The 27,856-nt window shown below is 37.3% G+C and overlaps 2 protein-coding genes across 17 annotated transcripts in view; one reads left to right on the top strand and one right to left on the bottom strand.

Moving 5' to 3' along the window:
* The window catches only part of LOC145972504 (uncharacterized), a 130,056-nt gene that overhangs the window by 27,278 nt on the left and 74,922 nt on the right, over positions 1-27,856 (top strand). The gene's annotated exons all lie outside the window — the stretch shown is intronic.
* Positions 153-27,611, bottom strand: LOC145972495 (GTPase-activating Rap/Ran-GAP domain-like protein 3). Of its 16 annotated transcripts, none has more exons than XM_083101181.1 (19): positions 27,372-27,611; positions 25,679-25,794; positions 24,206-25,603; positions 9,755-9,821; positions 8,825-8,908; positions 8,559-8,640; positions 8,023-8,141; positions 7,549-7,613; positions 7,401-7,467; positions 7,215-7,317; positions 6,994-7,092; positions 6,397-6,609; positions 5,629-5,900; positions 4,914-5,199; positions 4,301-4,758; positions 2,871-3,207; positions 2,551-2,637; positions 2,130-2,399; positions 153-1,985 (listed from the first exon to the last, which is right to left on the bottom strand). In XM_083101181.1, exons 3-19 carry the CDS (start codon positions 24,409-24,411, stop codon positions 1,738-1,740), a joined length of 3,063 nt encoding a protein of 1,020 aa, XP_082957307.1. In that variant the 5' UTR covers positions 24,412-25,603; positions 25,679-25,794; positions 27,372-27,611; the 3' UTR covers positions 153-1,737. The 16 variants fall into 16 exon arrangements, with proteins under 16 accessions (XP_082957307.1, XP_082957302.1, XP_082957304.1 ...); XM_083101176.1 differs by lacking the exons at positions 24,206-25,603; positions 25,679-25,794; positions 27,372-27,611 and adding exons at positions 11,330-12,159; positions 14,737-14,817; positions 14,994-15,089; XM_083101178.1 differs by having other exon boundaries at positions 24,206-25,794.

The following is a 27,856-nucleotide window of genomic DNA, read 5'->3' as shown; positions in this document are numbered from 1 at the left end:
ATTTCGAGGATATGAAAAGTTTATCTAATATATCGCAAGAAAAATATTTATTTATTTATTTCGAGGATAAAAATCAGGCTGGAGAGTTTCTGTTTCCTGTAAATTTAATTCACTTGAACTTCTTTATAAATAATTTTTACGTTATCGTGGAATTTGACAGAAATACAATATTTATTACATATTTCGAGGATAAAAAATCAGGCTGAAGAGTTTCTGTTTCTTGTAAATTTAATTCATTTTAACTTCTTTATAAATAATTTTTACGTTATCGTGGAATTTGACAGAAATACAACATGACGATATATACCTTTCCAAGTAAATTACTTATATTATCGTTATCGAGTCTAACAATAAACGCGCGATTGTGAAATTCATTTTAAGAAGCAATGATTCAACGAATCGATATACGATAGATAATAATATCAACATACATTTTTATAAAATATACCTACGTAAAACAATTGGATGGATTTATTGGTTCAAAGAGATATTATTTCATATATATATATGATTACAGATCTCGAAGCAACACGATCATAGAAAGAAAGGCGCGAGATAAGTATTGAAAAAATACTGTTTTATCACTTTCGGTGGAAATGCAACAGTTAAATATATATTTTATTTGTTACTTAATATTATATACACACGACGCGTAAACATCGACGCTTATTTGCAATGTCGGAATGTCGACAAAATAGTTTTCATTCGATGAAAATAAATCCACGGATGCGGGGAGGAAGGCAACACGACGGTCCTGATCCTCGAGGATCGATCAACGTATGCGATCGCCATTCCGATCCAACATTCCTCGCATCCCTCCCCCTCCTCTACGTTCGAAGAAACGTATGATTCATCGAGCTAACGCGCGTCTAAAAAATGCCCTTTTCATGCGTATTTTAAGTGCGTGTTGAGTTTGATTTCGCAGCCTAATGTCGTGCGTCAGAAATATCTTCAACCTTGACTATTACAATGATGGTCTAGATTCTACTGCTTAAAATTGATTTTGCGAAACAATGAGGAACTATAGTATACGATACTCGCTTGAAAAAAAACCCTGCAAAAGTGAAAGTATCGTCGTTTTCGTCGTCAAACCTCTTAATTACGGACGACATGAAGTAAAATTTGCTTAACTTGCTAAGGAAGATTGGTACTTGAAAAACATACATTGTACGATATTTAAACAAAAACAAAAAAAATGAACGTAAAATTAAAAAGAAGATTAGAACATGATTGAAATATTTTCAATTTGCTTTTTTCCAAAATTTGAATTCTAAAAATTTAAAGTCTTTGTGTGTGTATATCCATTAAAAACACAAAATTAAGATAAATACACAATGCGTATCGAAATAAACCGAAAACAAAATAATATATACAATAAAAGTAAAAATTAATGACACACAATAAAATATTGAAATAAATTGAAAATATTAAAATAAAGCAAAATAACAATTATATTTCAATAATGAAGATATTTTAACGTATCCCCGTCGTAAAATCTATTTAAATAGTAATTTATGTGATCGCACTTACATTCAAGATATATATGCAGCGCGATGCGCCAACAATGCGTAACAATGACAAAGATTTCCGTATGTTCTCTCTCGTACGAGAAGGGAACGAGAAGTCAGGTACGTGCGGTCGGTCATTTTCTTCTTTTTCTTTTTTTTCCACGATCAATCTTCGATCGCGAGACTAACGTGATCGAATCGATTGGCGGGTGCCAACAATTACAGCAATCTATTTGCTACACGATGGCGGCAAATTCGTGGTCGGTGTGGGTGTAGGGCTGCTGCTGCAGGATCTGCTCAGCGCACGATGCGGCTCAACGTTGAGAAAGGTGCGGTCCGTGGTAGGTGGTGCGGAAACGATTTCCGGTTCCGTGGGGCTCGGGCATCTTCTCTGGCTGCAGTTGGAGCCTGTGTTCCTCGACAGCGTCTGCAGGGGTATCCGATAGATTCTTATCGGCTTCCAATCGCCCTGACTGTCTGCGAAAGCAAGATTTCTCGGTTGGCAAGAGAGTGACCTCAAAGCGTTCATCAAACATTTGGAGGTATATTTATCGATTGGATCGAGGGGGAGAGGGATTTCGACTTCTGACCAAGACAAAGGAGCCGAGTAAGGTCACGTACTTTGAAAACTCGATCGAGAGGACGAAGATTGCGCGGTGGGCGGTGGGCTGCACGGCATCTCGTCCTTCTCGAGTGGTTTCGAGTCCAATCGAATTCGCTCGCATTTCCCTGGGAAGAATTCCGGAGCCGTGGTCGCAAAGAATACGTCCCGCTTCGAAGTAATCAAGTTGATATTCGGCATTGCGATCGTGTGAACCAGATTGCCGTTTATTATCAGTCGAATCTCCATCGTGTCGCTAGTGAAGGCGATCACGTATGGAAAGGCACAGACTGTCGTAAAGAACAACGTCCATGTCACATTGGTATACGTTATTTAAATAATGAAAGATTATATAGGTGTGTATGTATGTGTGTGTGCAGATGATGACTGAATATTTTATATATAAATATATCACGCAAAATTTGTCACAAATTGTCGCACCTACGGCTATCGGCACCGAATTCCAATTGAAATCGAACTCGGTCGGCGCAGCGTTCTCTTCCATCAGTTTTTGAAAGTGACAAGTATCTAAAAAAAAATATTAAACATCGATAAGTCTATGTATTTACAAGGTGCTGCCAAGATTAGTATTTTAGATCCAAGCATTTCACACAATTTAAATAAGAAATACTTAGAGATCTCTCGACGTATCGCTGAATGTCTTGAAATATAAAGCTGATGCAAACTTGAAGCAAGTTACGCATCATCATCGGCTCTGAGGGATCTCGGAGTAAGAATTGAGATAAAATGCGGTGACCTACTGCTGTAACAAAGTAATAGTTCCGGCTCCTCGTCTTCGCGAAGATCCAACGCCGCCACCAAATGCGGCTTCGGCGTCGCTTCCATGTGGACGATCCTCGAAACTCCGCTCGCGGAGATCAGCTCGAAGTGATGTCGGGCACCGCAGCACAGCGTCCATTCGTTGGTCGGATCGGCGCTCTCGATCATCGTCACCAACGTGGGTGTCTCGCTCGCGGTGAATTCCTTCAGCGGCAGGAAACCCTCGATGGTGTCCGTGTCGGCTGACGAGCACCAGATGGTCCAGGCCGCGTTGTGCTTCCATTGAAGAACCGTCAGTCGGCGGCCGACGACTACGCACTGTCTCGCAATCACACATATTGCGTATTTTTCTCAGGTGAAAATAATTATTCAACATCATCAGAACATTAAAAGACAGAAAGACGATATTCATAATTAAATGTTACGCACGAAAGAGGAGAGAAATTTTATAAATTGTGTTTTTTGGACAGATTTTTAATTAATCATCTTTCGTTCCGCTCGGTGGATGTGTGATACAGGCTTTTGTATTTTTAACAATATTGTATGAAATACGCAATGTATTTAGAATAATTGCGAACGAATGAAAAGATTCTTTTTCTTTTTCACGAACGTTCATTTGATTCGTTCTCCAACTCTATTCATTGGCCAGTTACCAGAATTGGATGAAAAAGTCCAACAAAAGGAGAAAATCATAATAAATTTCGGTTTTTATTGTCCCGGACTTTATTCAATGCAATAAACTGGTGAAAATCATAAAATAACTTAAATATATATATATATATATATATATATATATATATATATATATATATATATATATATGTAACATTAAAATATATTTATATAACTTTATGCAAAAAGATATTTTTGCTTTAATTAATGAAACATATTAATAATTAAAAAAACAAAATTAATATAATAATGACGACATTTTAAATTCAAATTAATACGTGAAATACATGTTTAAAACAAAAACTTTGAGGATATAGACTTGTTAAATTTTATATTAATTTTATATTAATTTTTAATGAGAAAATTTTAATGAGAAAAGTTTGATGAGAAAGATAAAATGATATTAACAAAAAATTAAAAATTTCTACCGATATCTAGGTCGCGTTTATCATTTTTCATCTTATAAAAGAAACTAATTTATTTGCTACATCAATTACAGATTTTATTTTCGATAAAGCTTATAAATTAGGAAACACTCTCTCACTTGATAAATAATTGTCGATAAAAAGATTTTCCATTTATTTTAACAGTTTTAATAGAAAGGATCAGATTTTGCCAGGCTTTTTTTTCCGAAAACACAGACAGTAGAACATCAAAATGTCAAAAAAATGTAGGATTTTATCAATTCTGGCCAAAGAGAACAAGACGAACAAGTAAAAAACTCGAGACGGTACTTTACCATGCGTAGATGCGAACCCCCGGGCCTGGTGATGCTGTACAAGTGACACCCTCGCGTACGCCGTAGCTTCCTCTCCTTGATATGAGCCCGGCTCCTGACAGCTGGTGCGCGAACGCGCGCGCGCGGCCGCGAGCGCGTCACCGGCTGAAATCGGGCGGTGGCGCGGGTGAAATTGTCGCACTCGTCTGCATCGTCCTCGTCGCAGTCGTCGTCGTCGTCCTCGACGTCCTCGTCATCGACGTCGTTCTCCTCCTTCTCCTCGTGGTTGCGATCAGCGTTCAACAGCTCGGCGCACCTCGCGGACGCGTCGCTCTCGAACTCGCGCAGCCGGAAAACGTACACGCTGTTTTCCTTGCCCTTGTCGCTGGCGCGGAACAAGAGTATCCCGTGCTGCTCGACCACGTCCAGCTGCTTGATCTGCACCGACTCGTCGAAGATCAATCTGTGCGAGAGTCCGTCTGGAAATTGGAAAGCGATCGACATTAAAATTCATGCTCGTTTTTTTTTCTTCGATTATTAATTGCAACTTCTAATTTCGTACATATTTTTGTAAAATTTGAACGTTAAATCAATGATTAGATTTCCAAAATAATTTGCGCTACTCCAAATGTACCTTCGATGAGAAACGTCCCGTTTTCCGCGGCGAGGATCAGCCTGTTTTCCAGCCAGACGTCTCCACAAACGACTTCGTAGGGGAAGTCGGGATAGATGCATCTCGGTTCCCAGGGTCTGGGCTTCAGGGGGCCGACGGTGGCCAGAGAAGTAGGCGCAAGACCGCGCATAATAGCTTCCAGTTTCAAGGCTTGTCCGACTCGCACCATCTCGACGGCACGGGTCTCCTCTCGACGTCGCCCTGGCGCCTCGACGACGTCTGAGAGCGCTCGTCGATTTAGCATGCTCTATTGTACAAAATTGTGCCGAATCGATCTTTAAATTCTACGATATATCAAGCTTTTATCAAGATTACTACTACAATAAGCATCTTGCGTTTCTCCGAAAAAATATCTTATTGGTTTATATTGTAACATTAATATTAATAATATATTATATTAATATCAATAATAATATTATATAATAATAATATTATAATAATATTATAATAATATAATAACATTATATTGTAACATAATATTAATAATATTGATATATTTTTTAAAACTTTCACTAAAATTAAGTATATTAATATAACAGTCAATATATATATTAAATCAATCATAAATAAATGTCAAATTATATTTTATCGATTTACACGAGTATTATAATTCAAAGTTAATGGAACGTGGAAAAAGCCTGAGCGAGTAAACGACAATTTTCGCAAAGTGACTTACGTTGCTTTTGCTCTCCTGCGAGTGCTCCTGGTACATATCTCGCAATAGGGCGTCGAGGGTTCTCTCCCTTTTTCTGGAGAATGTCGGGGTGTCGAATGTAGCCTTCTCGCCGTTGATCAACTTAACGAGGAGAAATTCTCGAAGATTATACGGGTCCTCGAATACCGGCGGGCAGGGTAGACTCGGGCCGAATAAAGGTACGTTCTCGTCGCAGTAAATAGCGACTCGCCACCCCTTGCCGTCCGCCTCGGTCGTCACCACGGCAAACACGTCTATATAATGGAAAATGAATTGATAGTCAACAAGTGATCTTTTCTCATCTTATTTCCTATAATATTATGTTAGGTTTTTTTTTTCTACAAGTATACGCTCATTGTTTTCGACTTCACTTTGATTAATTCGTGATTAGTAATTAACAAAGGACGATGAAAAATATACGAAAAGAGTATTTTTAATTGTTATATAAATGGAAACTGTTATTGATAACAGAGATACACATAATCGAGAAATAAATCAAGTGTACAAAGTGAATATATTGTTTAAAGTTCAAAGGAACATAATAAATAAACAAAATCTGTAGGTGTGCAAGAAGGAAAAAGGTGTAAAAAGGATGAGAATCACTGCGCTGTGTGGTATTTCAGTGTCAATTGTACAACCCGTGTGCACTTTATTACGCTTTACCGTGTATGTAACGACAATAAGCAAGGTTCGGTTGATATTGTAACGTGATCTTATCTGACCTTACGTGTGATATTTTTTTTAACTCACGGGTAAATTGGCTTCTTATGCAGTTCGGATTGAATGTATCCACGGCTGATGGGTCATCCGTGTAGATGATGTTGACGATGTCGTTGCCAATGTGCCTCTTCCTCTCTAGCTGCTGCGGATTGTCTTTTGAATAGGGTAACATCGTGCTAACGTGATACATAACTTCGTGACCTGCATAAACCGTGTAGTAGCTCTCCTTGCCGGTCATATCTCCTGAGAAACGATAAAATATATGAATAAAATCTCGGAAAAGAGAGACAAGATTTTTCAAATATACAAGAAAAATGTGCAGAATATCGTAAATATCACGGAAAGTACCAAAGAAATAATAGAGACTGAATAAAAAATGTTTCAATTGACAATATACTAAGTAATATTTTAATATTATAATTCAGTATCATATTATTTCAGTGCGCGGCTTTATGTTATATGTATATTTATGATGGAAAGAGTGGGAAAAGAGAAGAAAAAATATTTGAATTCCATGTAACAATCTGCAGAGACGGGAGAGAGAGAGGAGGAGGAGATAAATTGCCAACCTCTTCTGATTGCAGAGATCCCAAGTTTGCACTGTCAATATCCATATTATCAACGTACCTTTCACATCCAAGCCACCTCTGTATTTGTCCCAGCCTTTGAGCCGTATTCGCTCACCCAGGATCTCCAGGAAAGCCTCGAAGCCCGGGCTACCTCTTTCTGCGAGCAATGAGAAACGTTTCTCAGCAGGGGAGGGTAATCGATAGCGCTATCTATTATCACTTAATTTCCCATCCCACTCGACTGTCTTTTGTTCTCGCCGACACTCCTGATGGTCTTACCGTTAGACAACATCTCGTCGTCGGTGATCTGACCTTCTCTCGCGTAAATTACGCCAAACTTGAAGTTCACCGAGCCTTCTTGTTCCTCCAGCAGTAACAGATCCTGCAACAAGCATCATTGAATTAGTGTCTCCGATGATGTCATTTGTCGAGCGTGAAATTGGCATGAGACGTTTGCAAACGTACCTTTTGAAGTTCAGGCGTGAAAACTTCTCGCGGCACCTTATCGAGTTTCTCCAGACCAAAAAAGTTGCTGAAAAGGTCAGAGTTAGTAAACTGACGTAACATGCACTGTTACACGTTCTTTTCAATTTGTAGACAAAGAGATAGTTACCTGAGGATCTGCCTGATGGTCATTGTCTTGTTCGCCGAATATGGCAACGATATTTTCTGCGCGCCCTACGCGAAACATTTCTCAATTCATCATGATTGATTTTGCATCCACACATAACAATTAATAATTTTACACTCTTAATAAAATTGCGTGCTTAATCGAGATCGGATATTATAATGAAAGATTATAATTTAAGATCTATTTTTTCTTTTTTAATTAAATTTACTTTTCATTCATACATCGAGCACGAAGTAAATTTATTTTAATTTATTTTAATAGAAACCAGTCATATTTTTCTTATGAAAACAGATTAAAGTAACGCGAATAATGTGATGAGATTTTCTGCAGTTTTCGCGCTAGGATGAAAAAGAAGAGAGTTGGGAATATAAATAATTCCGTAAATTCGTCTCCAGAGAAAGAGAAAGATGTGTCAGGAATCTGTTTTTCTTATTAAATAATATATTATCTACTTACAGTTCGCCTCCATAAAATAACTCTGTAGTGCGGTACACATTGATCACCGACTTCGCTTGTGACGACCGAGAGAAAAAGAGGATTTCTCTCTTGATCGGAGGCGATGTAATTTTGATGAACTGTGCATAAATAAAAGCGTAATCATTATTCACATATTGCTATTATTTATCACTTTCAGCTGTCTATAACAATATTGTGTGAGTAATTTTTGCGGCAAAGTTTTTGTACAGTTATGAAAAATGGAGAAGGCAGTTCTACTCTATGCATAAATTTTTGTTAAACGCAACGATGATTAACTCGGTCGAGCGAATAAAGAGCATAACTCTGTTTACATAAGTGGACTTTTAACGGAATTTTCCATCGTGTTATCGCAACATTATATAATTGCTCGTAGAAAGAAAATTCCATTTAAAAAACTCGAACATAAAGTAGACAGAAATATGCGCAGAAATATTTCAAATAAATAATATTTCAAATAAAATACGCATGATTAATCTAATTAGTACATCGATATTGTATCGACATTCACAACTTACGTTTGCCCAGAAAGTATTTGAAGTACCAACGCGTTTGATACTCCGGGTTCTCTAGTATCGGCGTACTCGGCGAACCGAACATCTGTCGAAGTAAAATTCGTTTCTCGTTACAGACGTCATTTCGAGAAATGAAAGTGGAATAGAATGAAATACGAAATGAGGCGAAGGTAAACAATTACGCTCACCACGAAAGGGGACGAATCTTAAGAAGTGAAAGAAAGAGATCCGACAAACAAGTTGATCGTTTGATCATTAAGTTTTCTTACCTCTTCTTTTTCCCCAAGAGAGTCCCCGTTCTCCACTCGAAATCTTCTGCCATTGTCGGCGCCGTCTTGCTCGATTTGCGGCAACTGAAAATACATTTTCAGACGCGATTAGCAAACACACGAAATACCAGGTGTGAGTCAACATGCTCCACTTTTGTGTTTGCGAATCGTAATTCCGAGGCTTCGAAACGCGCGCGATCAAAAGCAGAGATGGCAAAAACTTGTCGGGTTTTTAAAACTTGTCGTAATTGTTTTTAATTATTTTTATAAGCAATCTTTGATTCTTCGGGAAAAATTTAATATTTATTTTTACAGAACTGAATTTAATCGAATTTTATTATAAAATATTTATCATAAGCGTTTCTATAACATACCTTTAAAAATTTTTCTTCTCTGATGAAAAATATTAGAATAGATGGTTTAAAAAGGGAAATTAAATATATTATTTAATTTCACATAACTAAAAAATTTAATTAAATCTTCCACAAAGAGAAAGAAGAAAATTTTATCAAATATTTTATTATTAATATAAAATATGATTTTTTCATTCACGAATTAATTAAAGATGTATTATATTTTTAATCACACAAAAAAAGTATATTTGATGTATTATTTTGCAAAGTTTATCATGTTTTTTCTCTTTCTGATTTTTTGATAGAAAAATCTATCGAATATATTGTAACGTCATACATCAACTATGAACACAGTGCAGCTTCAGCGAATTGTGATAAGCAAATCAATAGATAAACAGCCAGAGATAGAGGGAGACAATATAGTCAGCTTACTGTACGTGTCACAGATTATAGGACCCTCGTATGCTTTTATCATGGCGATTAACATTTACCGTGTCGCAAGCATTGTGTTAGGACCCTCATGTGGCAAGTAGAGCGAGACTCTTACCTAAATAAATCTGCTCTTTCTTACACTTACCATTTCGACACTGCCGTAGCATCGTCTCGATAGGACTCCTCGCCTCGCTATCGCGTCCGTGGTGGACCTAAAAGACGAGGTTTTACATTTTTAAATATAAGTCGAGCTTGTATACGATGAAGATATTCCATCTCGCGCAGCCTTTTCACAAAGGGCACGTTTAAAAGACCCATTCGCGCATTCGCTGGAGTCATATGGTCCGCAAACGCGTTTCATTTTCTGTTCGTTTGATTTTTAACGTGCTTTTTAATTTGCACTTACAGAGACATTTTGCTTTGCGTAAGTTTTTTATATAACTCTTTTTCGCGTATATTCTTATGGAACTTGTTCACGTTAAAAGAAGAACATATCGCGGTAAAGGGCATCTTGGGCAAGAATACGTACATTTTTCTACCAATCTCACAATGGACTTCCGTTGTATTTGCAACATGCTATTCGAATGTATACATAACATAGTATTTTGCAGACGGATTTAAGTCACGGAAATATTGCTTGAAAAATTTGTTTCTGCAATCAATTTTTGCATTGCGAATTAATACTCGCAGAATTATCCACAATTTGTCTCTCTTTAATTTTACTAATTAGATTTTTTGATTCTTCAATTTAAAATCTACCTATCCTCTACTAAAAAATTGGAGCACAAATAAAAAATTTCGGTCACAAAGATTTGAAAAAATAAGAGCTTTTCCTGAATTAATATTCTAATAAAAATGTGTCCTACTCGATTAAATTTCAAAGATTTTATTTCTTAAAAATTTTAATTTGTAATTTAAGTAAGATCAAATTTAAATATATTCAAAATTACGATATAAAAAATTGTAATTTGTAATTTAATTAAGATCAAATTTAAATATGTTAAAAAATTACGATATAAAAAATGATTCCGTTCGAAATTAATTCTGAAAAAATTCACTTTATGTTCAGCAAATAATCTATAATATTATTAAAAAATTGAGAACGAGACGGTTGTAGGGAATAGCCTGCCGTTGCGTTTTCCGATATTCTTTTTCGCATGGAAGATTAAGAAGTAAAATCCTGTTATCGGCAGCATAATTATCATTGACTCGCTAAATGTACTCCGATCGAATACGATCATCCCCGGCGAACGGATCGCATATCCCCCGTAGTGTGAATGTAGCGTAATGTGATGACACTTTCCGTCCGCCGACTCCAACCCCTCACTCGCGTTTCTCATTTTTCACGACATGAATATCTGGGTTAACGAGAAGCTACATCGAGGTCGAATTGGCCGGACAACTGGGAGAGGCCGTTACACGGACAGAGATACAGGGAATGATTATCGTTCAAGATTCGGGATTCGCACGGATCGTGATCTCTTTCCTCAACAGCTCTTCTCGTTAAATCGTCGATCGATTCAAGTCTGCAAAACTATCGAGTTATTGCGCAAAAAAAAATAAAGAAAGATCAATCAACAGGTCAAGCATTAAATAAAATAATAAATTCTCATGCATTCTTCTCGATAAAAACAATAGAAAATGGATGAGTGAGTAGTTCGCAAGATACGAATATCCGTATGATAAACAAAAAGATGAGCGATAATAACGAGTTACTTGCTCTTCATGAAGAAAGCGAATAATCGACAATTGAAGAGTCAATAACTCGCTAGTCGATTCGGCAATTGACTTCATAGTTAATCTCGTTAGATCAGAGGCCACGTACACATGACTGGCGCGTCGGTGGAGATGTCTGAGCTGCGAGGACGGCAGGATCGCCACGCACACCGATCTGGATCTGTTTCTGCGAATCATCTCCTGGACACTCGAACCGGGTCGCAACAATTCTTCTTCGCTGTCGCTGGTTATAATTGGTACTTCGCCGCTGTCGCGTCTCGCTTTGCGAGACTTACTCTTGTCCGTGGAGTTCAAGGACGGCAAAACTGTGCTCGGCTGCGTCGACGAGGTATTAGTACCAGAGGAAGCAGTTCCTCGTAATCGCGAAACGAGCTTCATGTCCAAGCATAGCATTTTCACTGATCTCTTTGATACGCGACGTACGCCTCTACGTTGTACGTACAATTTAACTGTATGACTACGCACAACGCAGTTTTGTCATCACGGGCAACATGCGTCGCTAGAGACGAACTCGATGCGTTTCTCTTCTGGTAACAGTAATTGTTACGATGTTGTTGAACTCGGGCGATAATAACGTTGGCACCCGCATCACTGTGCGACTTGTGCAAACCAAACACGTTGCAAAATTGCCGCAACGGTGAGGTTGAGAGGAACTACAGGTGTCGTGAGATTGTTCGACGAATCTCGGGATTCGTGCTGTTGTCTTTAGATCCCGTTACCCGTCAATGCGTTGTATCTCACAGCGTCTTATCGGAGGAATATCGATTATATAGACAAGATCACTTGCATCGTATGGTAATCTGAATTCTCTCTCTTGACCCGGGTCGAAATTGGCGTCGGGCGATGGGTTGAATAACGGATCGTTGATGTATGCGGAACGGGAGAAATAAAACACGAGAAATAATGCGTTTTATTTGCACATTTATACGCCTCGCTTTTGCGATCCTTTAAAATATTATGCAATAACGTAACTAGTTATATCTTCACTTAATGCGTTTAACGACAAGTGACATGTTTTGCAACTTATGCTATCGTCGCAAATGCGGTATCGTTAAAAATAATTGAGTCATTGTAGATAATTATATATCATAATGTATTTCGCGATATCTAAAAAGCTTAAATGTGACAAATGACAGCGAGTGCCTTCTAAAACGACTAAACGATGACTTCAAAATTGCGTACTTTTCTCTTCATTTCGTGAACTTATTTGTCGAAGATCCTTTACACATGTCTCTTTAAAAGGACAAAAATTAATATTTATATCTTAAAAAGTTAATTCATGTCATTTTGAAAAATACTTTTTGAATAATATATTAAAAAAAGAACTGTGTATGGATGTATTTTCGCTACAAAGAATAAACGATGCTAATATGAAATATCCTGCATAAGTAAATGCAAACTAAGCGCGTAGGATTATTGAGCTTTTTTGTTGAAGATTCTTTAGATTTCTCTTTGAAAAGAGACGAGAAAATATTATAATATTAATATTTTAAATTAAATAGAGAGAAAATATTAATATTTATTTTAAATTAAATTGATATTACATAGAAAAACTTTTTTTGAATAATATATTGATAAAAAGAACTGACTAAAAAACTAGAGATATTTTCAGTGCAAAAAGTAAACAATGTTAATAGAATGTAGAATATCCAGTAAGCAAATGCAGACTAAGCGCGTAGGATAGTCTCAACACATCAAGAATATCGATTTCTCTAAGATAATGATATTCTTACAGCCTATTCTTGGCTTGGAAATTTTCTTTGCGAGTGATAGCAGAAAATTGCATATATCATACAGATTTTATTCAAAATTCAAATGAGGAAAGATATAAATTAAATTCTGAATATCTAATTATAATTCAATTATGATCTACATACATATGTAATTATTAGATTTAAAAATCTTAAACAAAATAATTATTAGAACTAAAAATTCGGGATAATGAACAATATCAGATAGAGAAAAAGAGAGAAAAAACAGAGATCAATATTTCTAAATAACTCAAATCCACGTTGAACAATGTAAAACGATAGAATACTTGCATTAAAAATGAAATAACAATGAAATTGAAATCATTGCGCCAAGAATGTCACAAATAAATAGATCTGACGAACGAATCACGGAATTGAGTTTGCGAATGAACGATTCGATGCGGTCGTTCATCTCTCGTAGTTATTTTATCGGATCGATCGAATCAAAGATGTCGATACCTCCGGGACGACTTTATCGTCCAATATCCCAGATACCAGAAGTTCCCCCCTTGTAGCCTCGCGATAAGTAACACGTCAAAGATACCGTCCGAACGTATTCACAGGTCTTGTGTCCTACCTTCGGCAAACAGCAACATTGATCTCTCTTTGTCAGTTTTGTGACTCTATCGCCAAATGGACAGTTTGCGGCTGACATTGGACGTTTGTTATCCGAATAATTCGAGATGTCGGTGATACCGAGGAAAAAATGTTATGCTATTGATATTATCGATTTTTCTTGCTCTCTTGATCGCAGTTGAGAAGTTCGAATTGAAGGGCAACGAATATTATTGGATTGATACAGTGTGATTCGACCAAAATATGTGATATATTATTGTGTATGTGTGTATACACACAATATAATGTATAAGTGTAATTTTCTGAACTCAGCTGATAAATGTCAAGTCACAAAATATTCGCTGTGAAATATTCAATCTCGAATCGCAAATTATTCTCGCGAGTGAACGAACATGCTTTCGGTTATAAATATGCGTTGCTTGCGTTGAAAAATTGAAAAATTTTATTCGAGTCAATCAGACTCCGAGATATGCTTGTTTACGAAGGGTTTCACGTGGTTTCCCACACATGAATTCTACCGCGAAAATATTGCGTTTTACTTTTATATAAACTCGCGATTTCTACGTAAAATTTTACAAAAACCTCTGTCATATTGTATTAGATCTACGTGATATATGATATGAGAATGAAGTGCCTTTGCTATATTATATTCTCGATTGAGAGATCAGTCCTTTTTTCGGATTCGAAAGGATCAAGCGAAACGTTTCTTAAATCTCAAAATAGATCAAAACTTCTTCGGAAACAACCTCGCTATTCAGGCCTTGATACTTTTCACTAACATCAACTCTTTCCATGAGCTTAACTTTCCTCCCTCCAAACTAAAAGAAATACAAACTTTATTCTCGTTAAAAAAACACTTTATCTTAATTGTATCTTTTTTTAAGATAATATTATGATGGGCTTATACGATGACTTAAAAAATGAAATATGAATCACATTTTAAGTGAATTTTTTTTATCCTCAATTTTCCTCAAAAGCTTTTGAATTCTTTCTTCTGTTTTAAACTTGCAATATCATAAAAGAAATCTTAATAAAAAAATTCAACTGTGCAAAGTAAAATTACGTGTTCCGTCAATAATTTATTCTTATCGATGTCATCAATAAACACTCCCCCGCAGCTCTCATCAGGAGGTGTTGCCGATTTCTTGATAAAATAACAAATAGTCATCGAAACTAAACTCCTTCTCTCTCTTCTTTCTCTCTTTTTGTATCTAATCATTTAAAAAAATATACGAATCCAAGCGAAACTCAACTAGATTATGCTTCAAAAGAAACTCGTGGGAAACGTATATCGACTCTTGTATAACAATTGTGACATACATCCATCGTCCAAAAATGATTGTAGTCTACGTCGCATCTTGAAAACGCAGTCGTTAATTTTTCTCTGTAGGATATCTAGCAACACACTGATAAGAGACTACAACGGACTGTATCTCTCCCGATGGCTGTTGGCGAGGCGCGAAGGACACCGCTCGCGAAACTCGACGGCACTGATCGCACTCCCTCGCGTCTTGGGGGCGCAACCCCTACTGGCCGTCCTCCCGCCGCCCTCACCCCACCGACGCAAATTCGTGCTGAACTTTACGACCCGACCCGTAGCGCAGCAGCAGCCCCCGCGAAACGGAGGCAAGTTGCTCGCAGTGACATGGCGACTCGACGACTGGCGACTGGCGCCGTGTCGACGAGTTCGTCGGTCCCCGCGTCCTCCTCCGTCTCTTCCTCCCCTGTCTCTTTCTGTTTGTCGTCTTCCACCACCTCCTCCTCCTCCACTGTTACCGTCGCAGTCACCTCTCTCTCTCCTCCTCCGCCTCTCTTCCCGTTCATTTATCTATTTGTTCTTCCACGTACGTACGCGCACGAGGGTCCTAACGCGGTATGTACCGTCACGTACACATGTGCCGCCTTTATCATGTATATCGATGCTTCACCATCACGGTTTCGGCGACGACATCGGTGACCCGTATTCCCGCCGACACCGAGGCGCTCCTTCAATCTCCATCGGTGTCCCGGCGATTCTGCCCCCTTCCCCACCCTCCGCTTCATCTTCTTCGCAAATTTCGGTATTCGAGCTGGGGATTAGGATGTGACTAGGCGCGTATCAAACCGGCGAATTAGCGCGATTCGATGTTAATCGGATCTCCCCCACCACCCCCGATGACGTTCTCGCGAAATGCAAATAATCGGATGAGAATTAAAATTGGATTTTTATGTCACCTAAACTTACGCGGAGCTTTGCGTGTGTAGCTGTTGTTTGTTTATAATTGTTGTTATATGGAAGAATGTTTGTTCTTTGATAAACTCAAAAGCGGTCCTCGTCTTGCGCTTAATTCTATGAAAATCTTATTCTCTCTAAACAGAGTCTGACGGAGTTAATTTAATTAGTAAATTAAACAGTAGCTTCAATTCAGGTCTTTCGCGAAGAATTACGTATAAACAAGAAGATTTGTTCTTCAATTTAATTAGACCAAATATTACGTGTATAAGATGTGGTTTTGTAAAATTTTTTATTATAGAAATATTTTATATTAAATAATACAAAATAATATGTGTAATATTTTATGCGCTTTGTAAACTTTGTATACTTTATTATATGAAATATTTTATTTATGAAAATAACGATCATAAATTCTTCTTTAATTAAATAAATATTTTCTATAAATTTTTCATTCTCACGCGAACCGTATATTATAATTATACTAAAAATTCGTGGGATGGAGATTTCTTTGAAAATTTCGATCAAATTCGCATTTTTATTGATTGATGACATTTTATAACAGATTTTTCCCGTTCACACAATATATACGTATAAAAGTAGTCTTTATACAATAATTAATAATTTTGATTTATACTTATAGTCTTCCTTGATAAAAAGAATGTTCTCAAGTAACTAATTGCCAATTAAGATGTCATAGAGAAACACGACAAGATTTATGTCGTTGAGGAAAAAATGTATATATAATTGACGGAAGTACAATGTCGTAATGCATCTTTCTATATCAATCTTCTGCTTATTTCGTTCAATATGAGTAATACGATGATGAAGTGATGTATAATAGAGAATTATGATACCGCAATAGATTCTCTTTACGATTGTTACCTCTTGACTTGACTTTTAGTAGCAACGTACCGTTACTTACAGTTTTATGAAGAAAAGCAAACTAGGTTATCATACATATGGCAAAACGCAAAAATATTTTCATCATATACATGCGATAAATACAGAGAAGACATTTTTAGATTAAAAAATGTTATAAATTGAAAATTTGTAGATTGAAAGTTGAAAAAGAATATTTTTGTATAATCAACATGTAAAAATTGAAATATATATAAATCAATATATATAAAAATTAAAATTGCCGAATACATATGCCTTGATTAATCGCGACAGGCGATGTATCGATGCTTCGTGTCTGTTTTTTCTCGCATAGTTTAATCCGAAGCTTTCGAATCTCCGGTGTGTTGTTGGCATTTTATCGACTCTCGATAAGCCTATAGTTGGCTCTCCAGCCAATGGTTTCTTATCGACTACGAAGGTGGTTGATTTCATCCCACGCGACGGCGATAACTGATGTACAGATCCACGTGCGAAACGTAAAAGCTGATGCGTTTCATAAAATCGCGGAAACATGCGACAGATGCGCCGAATATATTTTAGTATAGAAATAAATTAAAAACGCAAAAGGCCCAGAGATAAGCATATTATGATTATCGCATCACATCATGTTATAAAAGAATGAAGAAAAAAACATTACTAAAATCGCATGATTTATACAACGCTATAAACATAATGGAGCAAATGGCTCTTTTGTGTACTCCAAAAGTGAAAAGCCTGTGAAACAACTAGAATTGCATCTGAAGTCCAGAGATTGTTTTTCAAACTGCGACGGTCATTAAAAGCGACAGTCCTCTTTAGATCAAAGGCAAAGTAAAAGGAAATGTTGCTCACTACGGTAGTGGTCGTTTTCATTAAATAGCGAAAGTTGCGCGATTTTAGGCGCATCCTGTTGTATGCACTTGCATATAATTTTGACTTTGCATCTGCTTTTTCTATTGAAAGTTATAAAAATGCAAATGAGTTTATAATTTGAATAGGGAACTTTATTTATAACGACGAAATAAATTTCAAAAATATGTAAAAAAAAAAGAAACGCGATAGTGTGTTAATGAGCAAATGTTAATTATGTTTTCTTCTTCTTTTCTGATATACATTTTTTCTATTACTTATTATTATTATTTAATATTCTATTATTCCATTAATTCATCGGTTGAATTTTGATGAAATGAAATCAATAATCGATCTTGAAATTACTTTTAATTTAATGGAAGCGGAAAAGACAATTTTTCGCAAATATACAAAGGACCTCATATAATATATTTGATTATCACCAATATTTGTCAAATTACACATTCAAATATTAATTTGAAAGAACATAGGAATAATGTGCACAATTTCATTAAATTGATTTAGAACGTATGCGAATACGTCTTAAATTTCAATAAAATAATGTTTTAAATAGAAATAATATCTGTTGACTAAATTAAAACAAAAAGAGTAGTCAGACAGAAAAATGTATTATAAATTAGCACATACATTTTCTGCAAATATAATGGGAATATTAAATCATTGAAATAGCGTTGAAATTTGTCCTCAAATTTATAGCTATCGTAAAACGTATAGTATGTCAATATATTTAACCAATTTCGATGAAAGTGTCAGTATCATCAATAGATCTAGCCAATTTCTACAAAAATGCTGATATGGTCGATAGATTTTCTTGAAAATGACGAAGAGGCAGCGCTCGTAACGTATATTGCGCAATTTTTCTACATAAAGTAGTATATGATATGGAAGTAACAAATAATGTAGAATCGATTGGATCGACGATAGTATAGCGTAATATTTTTTGATAATAAGAGCACTAAAACATACATATCATATAATAATGATTATACATATAATAATGATTGATATATATTAAACATTTTTCTGATTTCACAAATTTTTATCAATTATTTTCACCTGTATCTTACGAGTCGCCGTTCATTATGCGCGAAGGAAAGAATCCAAATGTATGTCGTTGATTAAATAAATTTAAAAAATATAAAATAAAATATAAAATAAAATTGTAAAATAAAATGGAAAATAAAATTATACGGAGATACGTGCACGTGAAAAGGGGACATTTGCTCGGGCGCGCGTGGTCAGTTTACGATAACAACGTCGACCAATGCAGTCTCGTGGATAACGCGCGTAAAAATAGACCCGGAAAGCCTCGTCCGACTTTGAAACTATTAGCAATTTATGTCGCAATTCTTTTCCTCGTGTGGTCTTCGACACGATATTGCAGTCACCCTGCGCGATCTGTGCTGTTTAGTTCGATTGAATAATTTATTTAAAAAATGATTCGAATTCTAAGATTTAATTAGTGTTCTATAATAATGAAAAGCAATTTTTGTGGCAGTTTCTATGCTATTTTTAAACGATATCTAGATATTAAAATGTCTTTCAGACTGAAAATGCCGGGAATGGAGAGACTTTGTGGAAAGGATGACAGAAAGTAACAAAGACCTCTATACACGTCCATCTTAATCACGATGACAAATGAAAAACATACGCGGAATTTTATTCCACAAAGAAAAGAAACAGTCCTTATGACATATCGTCATAGTTTTGTAGCTTTGCGCAAACACATGTACATACAACTCTGCTCTGTATTATGTCACATATCAGTATATTCTAGTATTTTCTGTGAAACTGAGAAAAAGTGCGAGAGAGAAAGAGAGAGATATAAGTACGAAACGTACGCTTTGATCAAGTAAGACTGTGTCAGTCGTTTTCCTTTTACATATAAAGATAATTAGTGCATACGTTAATCGAAAGTCACGAAGTAGCCGCGCGTACGCATTAACGTGTATTATACACGCATTCCCATCGCAGAGACCGGTCGAGCTTTCAACGTTATTATCGCAAAAATGGTAATTCCGCTTTCCTCTTTGGCCGCTAAGAGTGATAAAAAAAGGGAATTATTATATCATCGAGAATTAACATTTTCATCGAGAGAATTAATACATTTTTCCTGAGCATTAACGTTAATGTAATGAAAATTTTAGACAAGAAAAAATTTAGTAGAAACATATAAATGAACTGGACAATATTCTAAAATTATGGAAAAGATAACATAAAAAAGTATGCTTCTAATCTCTTTGTAATTCGTCTTCGAGAAGCTAAATTCGATTATTAAATTTTTTCAATAACACGTGATTAATTCTAGTATTTTTCTAAGAGAAGCTCTTTTTATATCTATTCATGTTTATTTATCATTTACTATTACTATTGTGTCTCTGTTTTACATCCGCTAAACATTTGCATACTTTAAACGTCGCGTATGTCTGGTATGCTTACATAAAGTCCATTCATAGCCTCGTAATGAACGTGACAAATCCGATGTATATGAGATGTTGCATCTATCTTCCGTCGTCTCAAGCGTCTATCGGGAAAGAGAGGTCAACGACTCGAAAAGTCATCAAAGTAGCCACTAAACCGAAGGACGGCATCAAACCACCCGATATATCCCCGATCAAGACGTACATCGTCTTTACGTCTTTATTCATACACCGTATCTACAAAAGTCTCGTTATGCATCAACAAAATCGATATAGCGTGCTTTCGAATGCAGGCCAGCAGCGCGGTGACGTAATTCGACAATATATTCAACGAGACCGGAGAGTCATCGAAAACCAGAGTTCTTTCGCGATCATAATACCTCCCGGTTAATTCTCTCGTCTCACATCGACTCTCTCTCCCTCTCTCGCTCTCTCTTTCTCTATCTTTCTGTACTTGGCTAACCATGTAATTCCGTTTTTCCTCGCGGATTTTCCCTTGTTCTCTCACCCTATCCTCTCTCTTTCTCTCTCTCTCGCCGTCTCTTGCTATAGCATCTCTCATCTCCCTTATATGCTCCATATTTCCGTCTCGCCCCGATACCCCTACGTTCACCATCGAGATGCCGCGGTCGACTTCCGCTCGGTCAAGCATGATCGAGATTGATCGGCTTGACACAAAAGAGCGGCAGCCAACACTCGGCCCAGTCCAATAGCAAAAGGGTTAATTATAAAGAGCGAGGCACCAAAATCCGATATCGCGGTGCCATTACTCGCGTCGACGCGATATTGTTGTCGTTGCTACAATTTTTCTCCCGCATTAATATTAGTAATCGTTAAATTAATATTAATTATCTTAGATCAACCGTCTTTGATTAATGTTTCGCAAACTAGCGATAGTTTTGTAAATATTCCGCAAAATTTCTTTCCATAATAATAATAAACATTTCTATTAAAAGTTAATTTTAATTCAATTTAAATAGCTTTAAATTATTTTTTAATTTAATTTAAACAACTTTAAATTAGCTCTCAAGCTTTTAATAGTATTCAAAGGGCATCAACATAATATTTTTTAGTTTCGTCTTCCGAAAGAGATTGAAGGAATATTTCTCTACATTGATATATCCATGTATATGTTAAAAATTATTATACTCATCTCACATCGAAATTATAACATTATTGACTCTATGAAAAAAGAAATGCTTCGTAACGAAACGTACATGCTTTCGGTTTACACGTCTTTGCGGAGGGTTAATCTCATTATCCCCCGCCAGAGGGGAACAAAGTGGATCATAAAGAAGACGGTGTCGCTTGAACGCTTCGTTGGCGGATAAAGCAATTAAATTTTCACGATTTAAGTGTGATACAATCGTGGTGTGTAACACACAGTTGAATATAGTAATAAAATCTTCTGGAAAACAACGAGAGAGAAAGAGAAAGAAAGAGAGAGAGAGAGAGAGGGAGAGTTTTCGCTATACCTAATTATAATAATATATGCAAGTGCAATTGGATAAATCACAAAACGTAATTATGAGTTATGATTAATTATTGTGCTAATGTGAACATTCATCAGTGCTTAATAACAAAGCTTGTTAATGATATTTCGTTACGTGCTACTTCGTTCCTCTCATTACGCGAGTGAAACTAAATGCTTCCTATTATCCCTAAATTGCTATTCGATTCCGGGATATCTGTTTTCTCCGCGAAAACTACAATATCGCGTACACTTTTGCGAATCGTTTCCTTCTCTTCTATTTGCGAGATACGTGGTTCAATCTAGCAGTCGAAGATGCCACGGAAATGTTCCATCGTGGAATTAATTCAGATACGCTTCGGTTAAAAGGAACTAATCAATAGCACTGGTAGTCGGCTTATTAAAAATCGATGACGGAAATACAAACATCGCAACAGCCTTTTGCGAATTGATCAGAAACAAGATGGATTCCGAAAAGATTTATTCCTCTTATCTTTTGATCGTTCATCGTTTCAATAAGATCGTATCCAGCAAGTATCGCACTGAGAAAAAAATCTGGTTGCATTAATTAGAAAATTGGTAGATTCAACTAGTATGTCTGTTGGAAAATGGACGAATCAGAATTCCTTTAGGAATTACCAGATGAGTATGATTAATTTCTTCCTGTTAAATTTATTTGATAATAATACTAAACTTACAACAAAAATGGCATCACTGCGTCCATGTTTAGTTAATATAACGAGAAGTTTTATAGATTCAACTAGAAAATACTAACCAAATCCTTGTAGTAAAATCTATTAAACGTTCTAGTTATAAGAAATCGAGTCTTATTGTGATTTTCGCGTTTTCTCTCCAATGCAAGACGTAACTTTTCTTCAAATCATTTTCAAACCGGCTGCTCGTAAATCACGACATTATGAGCGCGTATACTCGTAACCGTGTAATACGGTTATATTACGTGATTTACGTGCGTCGTTTCGTCCGGGGGATTAGAGAGCAATCCGCGCGTTGGCTTTGCAGCGTCGATTATCTCGGCTTTTATTATTGCGATCGCGTCGGTGTCGTTCTCGCGATCTCGGTTAGCTTTCGTCCAATTCGAGATCATCGTTTCCATTCCACTCGGTATTCATCAACCGGGATTACGCGAAGCTAATCGAGCTTTAAAGTCACGCATCTCGAATCTCCGCCAATTAAAAGTTTCGCCGTCCGTAAGCCGAGTTTCTCCGCGGGGCATTGTTTGTCAAGCGTCACTGTTATCGCACCGAATAACCGACGATATAAATAGTTGAGCGCAAGCTTAATGTCGCGAAAGTCGGGCATAGCCCTAAAAGCGTACGATGTCGCGTTATATTTTTAATAAGACTGTGTAAAATTGAGCCTACATTACTTGCTCGTTGGAAATTCTCGGGTCAACAGGCATGTGAAATACGTGCACGAGGAAAAAATTAATCAAGAAAGTGCAATATTTATCAAGGTAATTTAGAATCGGAATATCCTGGAAAATGTATAGTGTATGTCATTCGAATACTTTGTTAATTTTCATTCGCATCGCTGCGATTTTCAATCACGTTTGCATATGTGTAATTAAATGAATAATTAATTTTACGATGAAAGAGTTTTTAAATGGTGAAACGACTAACATGCGAGAATTTCATTCAACACAGCGTAACTTGTATAATATTAGTCTAATTTGTTCATAAATAGGAGCGTTTTTTTTTTCATTGCCACTGTTATGTATTGTAAAAAATTATATTAGCAATAAAAATATAATGAAATATACGATAAAAGTTTAACATGCTCGAGCGAAATAATAATTTCCAGATTTAATTATAACGTATAATTTTGATATTTAATAATTCACGAATCTCGATTGGGAAGCTCACAATCTGTTTTACCTGTAAATAATTAAGCGGATTTGTTATATCGCTCGCGAAAGCGATCGAAAGGCTTGTTTTTCGTTAATCAATATTAGCAAGCGACAGTAGTTGCGATAGACCAATCGCGGGGGCCGTGATTGTTCGGCTTTATATTCGGATTGATTGGTTTACTCGTGGTTTCGTACTGTCTTTAATACCTTAAACTCCGAATCATTAAACTCCCAAGATATCTGTTTCAAGTGTCAGGCAATTCTCGAAGTAGAACATATAAAATCGATTGACTGAAAAGACATATTACACAAAACCTACGCTTTCACAAGCTACGTTCTATTGTACGATTGTATCAAGCGTATCAGTTCTTGAAATTAAGACTAAAAATTTCAAGCTCTTATTCTTTCAAGTTCTCGCGTTATAAGCTCTTATATACTTTCATGAATAATGTACTTAAGTTTATAGGAACTAATAATTTGTTTTCCCCCGCTAATAAAATAAGTTGTTAAATTATATTTCATTTATATTTATTCATTTTAATATTCTTAGTATTTTATATATGACATTTATTACAATTGTTATATATTAAAGAGAGAATATTAATATTTTTCCTTTTAATTATGAGAAAATTTTAGTATTAATTATGTAATAAAATCTATTCCATGACAGTTTGTAAAAGCAACAAAAAATTAGAAATAAGTAGTTTCTTTTGCGGCATCCATAAATATTGTAAACGTAATAAAAAATAAAAGAGATGCGCCTCCAACGAATGCGAGGAAGAGAGGTCTGCTAGGAAATTGAAGACTTACCTGGCGGTCCATGGTAGCACCTTGTTGCCCTCCAAACTGATGCTCCGCAGCTCGTACTTGGTCCTATATCGCAACGGCGAAGCTGGCACCGCATTTGCGTGGGTAACGTTCTTCATGCTCTTCGTGGTAGGCCCGGAGAGCGCGTGCCTTCTCATGGACGTGCCTTCCCTCGCCGACTGAGTGACTGTCCTCCTCAAAGAACTCATTTTTCGATGACACTCTGTTTGTTCGCGAGGTTGTTCACAATTCGGTCACGTGACCGTTATTACGCGTCATAATTTTCGACGAAACAGACGGATAGTCGTAGAACGGCAATTTATACCTCCGTCAGTTGTCTCTTACGATCAGCGAAAACTTTAGCCAAACAGCTATTCCTTTCTTCTGGAAGTCCTTTTCTCATAACATCATCGTTCTCCAGTCAACGTAATCTCCTGCCACGAGGAAGTTTATCCTCGCCAGACCCAGTTTTCCGTCGCGAGAACCTTCGACTCTCCGCTCTGGCGATGGTGATAGCATCCTAGCTCAAACTTCTCGAACAAATGTTTACGGGATAAACACAGATCCCTCTCAGTTACAGAAGCTTCTTCTTCGCTCTGTCGTCTAACGACGATCTCTTTCTCTGTTTCGCGGGAAAGTAGTTATACAGAACTCTCCTCGAGAGAGATTACAGTTCGTTAATCGAATCCTGTCTTCGTTCGTCACGAAGAAAAATACTGCTTACCTCGGTTCTCGTCGCGAACGACTCTTGTCGATGTCTCGTCAGGAGCGATCATCCCGTCTGGCTCTTCTGGTCCTCCGAAACGATCGCCTCTCGGATAGTCTTCGGTCCGACTGATCACAGGTGCGGCTGTTTTATCCTGTACGAGCGTAAATGGCCGCGCTACTTTTCAACCCCACCATCCATCGGCGTCGTTTACCACCATAACTCGCGCCGTCCGTTGCCGGTATGCTGCTCATCGTCCAGCCCCACCATCGTTCCTCGACACCCCACGTATCTGCCGTCATCCCTCGCCGTAGACGCTTTCTTCTCTCCTGAGGACACCCTCTCTCGTCTCTTCCCTACTCGATATCGGCTATTCAAGCGCGAGCGCGCGACAACTAAACTCTATCGCACCTCGTCGAGCCAATCAACGGTGCATCGAGAGCTACGATGCAGCATCGATGCTACGAATGTGTGTGGCCACTTCGTATTGTGATTATTATCAGATCTTTCTTGCGTCGCTATTTTTTTCTCTTCGATAACAGACGCTAACAAGAGTTGACGATACAAGAGTTACATCGTTGACATTGTTAGGATTAGAGAATATTGCTAGAATTGCTCTACTACATTTTTTCTCTCTGAATAGCTAGGTGGATATTGCTGGAATTAGATGAGTCACTCTATCGGGATTGTTGAATCTAAAAGAAAATAGTCGTCACGCGTCATTGCACTTTCCCATTTCACGTTGACGGATATTAATATTATGTAGAGACCTTTTATTTTACTGGAATTTTTCTGAAGCTGGGAGAAAGAAAGTTTCTATCGCATTGCATTGTGTCTCTTCCGACAAATACCAGCAATACTAATTATTCTGTGAAAATTACTCGGGCTGAAAGAAAATGTTTATCGCGTTGCTTTATTTTTACCAACGTAATAAATGTCAGTGTTATTTTGAACAATAGGAGGAATTAGCAAAGTTAAGATCGACATTCTTCTCGCAAGTCACAAATTATTCCCAATTCGAGATATTTCGGACTCGCATGATCAAAGTGAGTTGCAACGAGCACCACGATGCAAACGGCAAATGTAACTTGGAAAATTAGTCGCCTACCCTTCCACGTTTCTCTCGAGCGTGCAAGTAATGTCTATGCATCGCGAAGTTACCCGTGCATAAACGATTACCTACCCTTTAAACGAGTATCCGTGCACGAGCCCTTACTGCGCGTCAGCTATGCACAAGCTCACGCAACATAGGAATTCTTCCAACGCAAGTTTGCATCAAGAAGCGTATTTTATTTTTCGCTATTTATTCTTCCGTAAAACGTGCACAGTTAATGCGTTACGCATATTGAAGCTCTACGAGAAAGCTCTAGGGAATGTCCTCGCGCGATCTTAATTCCGTTGAAATAATAACGATTCTACGCGCGGCAAATCCTCGAATGTGGATTTTCTTTGCGAGAAAATATCTCCAAATTATCGTCGCGCGATTTTATGCCGCTTTTTATAATTCTCAACGTTAAACGTCTTGATAATTAAACTTTGGGTTATTGCGTGGGAGTCTCAATTAAAGTGTTACACGTGAAAATTAATTGGTCATTTCCGAGCTTTTACATTCGATGGCAACATTTAGTTGAAATTTTCCATTTAAATATGCAAATTAATCAACGAGTTCAAGGTCGCTATTAAAATTTTTACGCACGTCACACGCTGCTAGATCACACATAGTCGTTCGCCTTAGGCCTCTATTGATCGTTAAACTTAGTTTTTGTGCACGCTTCACTTATATGTTATAAAGATAATCGGTTAGCTGCAGCCTGATTGCGATCCACGCTTCGTTCCAGCCTGGTACGCTTCTTTGAAAAAACAATCGTACAGAAATAAAACGCTAATGTGTAAAAATGTATTCGATTAAATCTCGAAAAAAATATCAATCCAATTCAAATGTCATTCATTAAAATTGTTTTACATTTTGAATGAAAATTTTGATAATTACGAGGTAATTTCGAATAATTTCGAAATACGTTACACGTTGCTGTGAAATTTGAGGGAGAGAGAGAGAGAGGATTTTATATAAAATATACCTCATCGAACTCTCGTAATTAACATGCGTGTGCTTTAGGCACCTATTTTACCCTCCCCTTTACATAGTTCAGACATGGCACGAGTTGTCGCTCGAGTAAAACATTTCGCAACAAAATACATCTCGAATGAACCTAGTTTGCGACACGACGGGAGAACGAGAATCTATTGTCGTGTCTTAACAATAATAATTAATCCGAATATAGTGATGCGCGACGAATGCAAATTACGCTTGTAATATCGCCAACCGTTCTGTCGTGAATTTAAATTTTCGATCAGTTGAACAATCTCTGGTATTTACGTCATCAACGCGATGGGAATTCACCTTTGTAGGATTAATGACATTTAACCGAGGGATCTCACGTGCGTTGCATCATTCTCGCTTACCCCTAAGCCGCACGTGCCGCGCACCGGAAGTGCAGCGCAATCCTCTTCGAGTCATCCCATTACCGGGAGAATGTGTCACATTGCACGATACGCTGTCGCGCATACATACGTGTTACGTAATTGCGATTTTTCGCGAAATTCGCGGCTCAACGCGCGCGATCCTCCCTCAATCCAAGGAGCGCCCCCGCGGATCACGAGCAAGCTCGGGAACGGCCGTGGAAGACTGCTCGATTCACGGCCAAGATAATTCCGCGAAGGGTGCGCGGGAAAAACGCATGCGTCGATCCGCCCCGCATGGTCGAAGGAGCAAAGTACACATGTACCTACGTGTGTGGCGCTCGGACGGACCGCGACTTTGTATTTTCGGAAAAACAAGCGCATATATCTTCGAGCGAGGGGGACCAAGGACCGGGGGATGAACGCGTCTTTTTCCACCGAGGGATCGATCAAAAGGAGGACTTCTCGAAGCAATTATAGAAGCACCC

This window comes from Camponotus vicinus, unplaced genomic scaffold, assembly GCF_025532165.1.
Source record: "Camponotus vicinus isolate PSW18456_S1 unplaced genomic scaffold, iyCamVici1.0 SCAF_5, whole genome shotgun sequence".
Lineage (NCBI taxonomy): Eukaryota > Metazoa > Arthropoda > Insecta > Hymenoptera > Formicidae > Camponotus > Camponotus vicinus.
Note: the sequence above shows the minus strand (reverse complement) of the source record. Positions and strands in the feature narration are given on the sequence as shown.

Excerpts from the sequence above, each read along its gene's own strand:
- LOC145972495 (XM_083101171.1), bottom strand. The coding sequence starts at position 11,739 with ATGCTATGCTTGGACATGAAGCTCGTTTCGCGATTACGAGGAACTGCT. Across the intron at positions 7,614-8,022 it reads TTATTTTATGGAGGCGAACT|GGCGCGCAGAAAATATCGTT; the intron begins GTAAGTAGATAA and ends TGTTTCGCGTAG. Across the intron at positions 2,400-2,550 it reads TTCGGTGCCGATAGCCGTAG|TCTGTGCCTTTCCATACGTG; the intron begins GTGCGACAATTT and ends TCTTTACGACAG.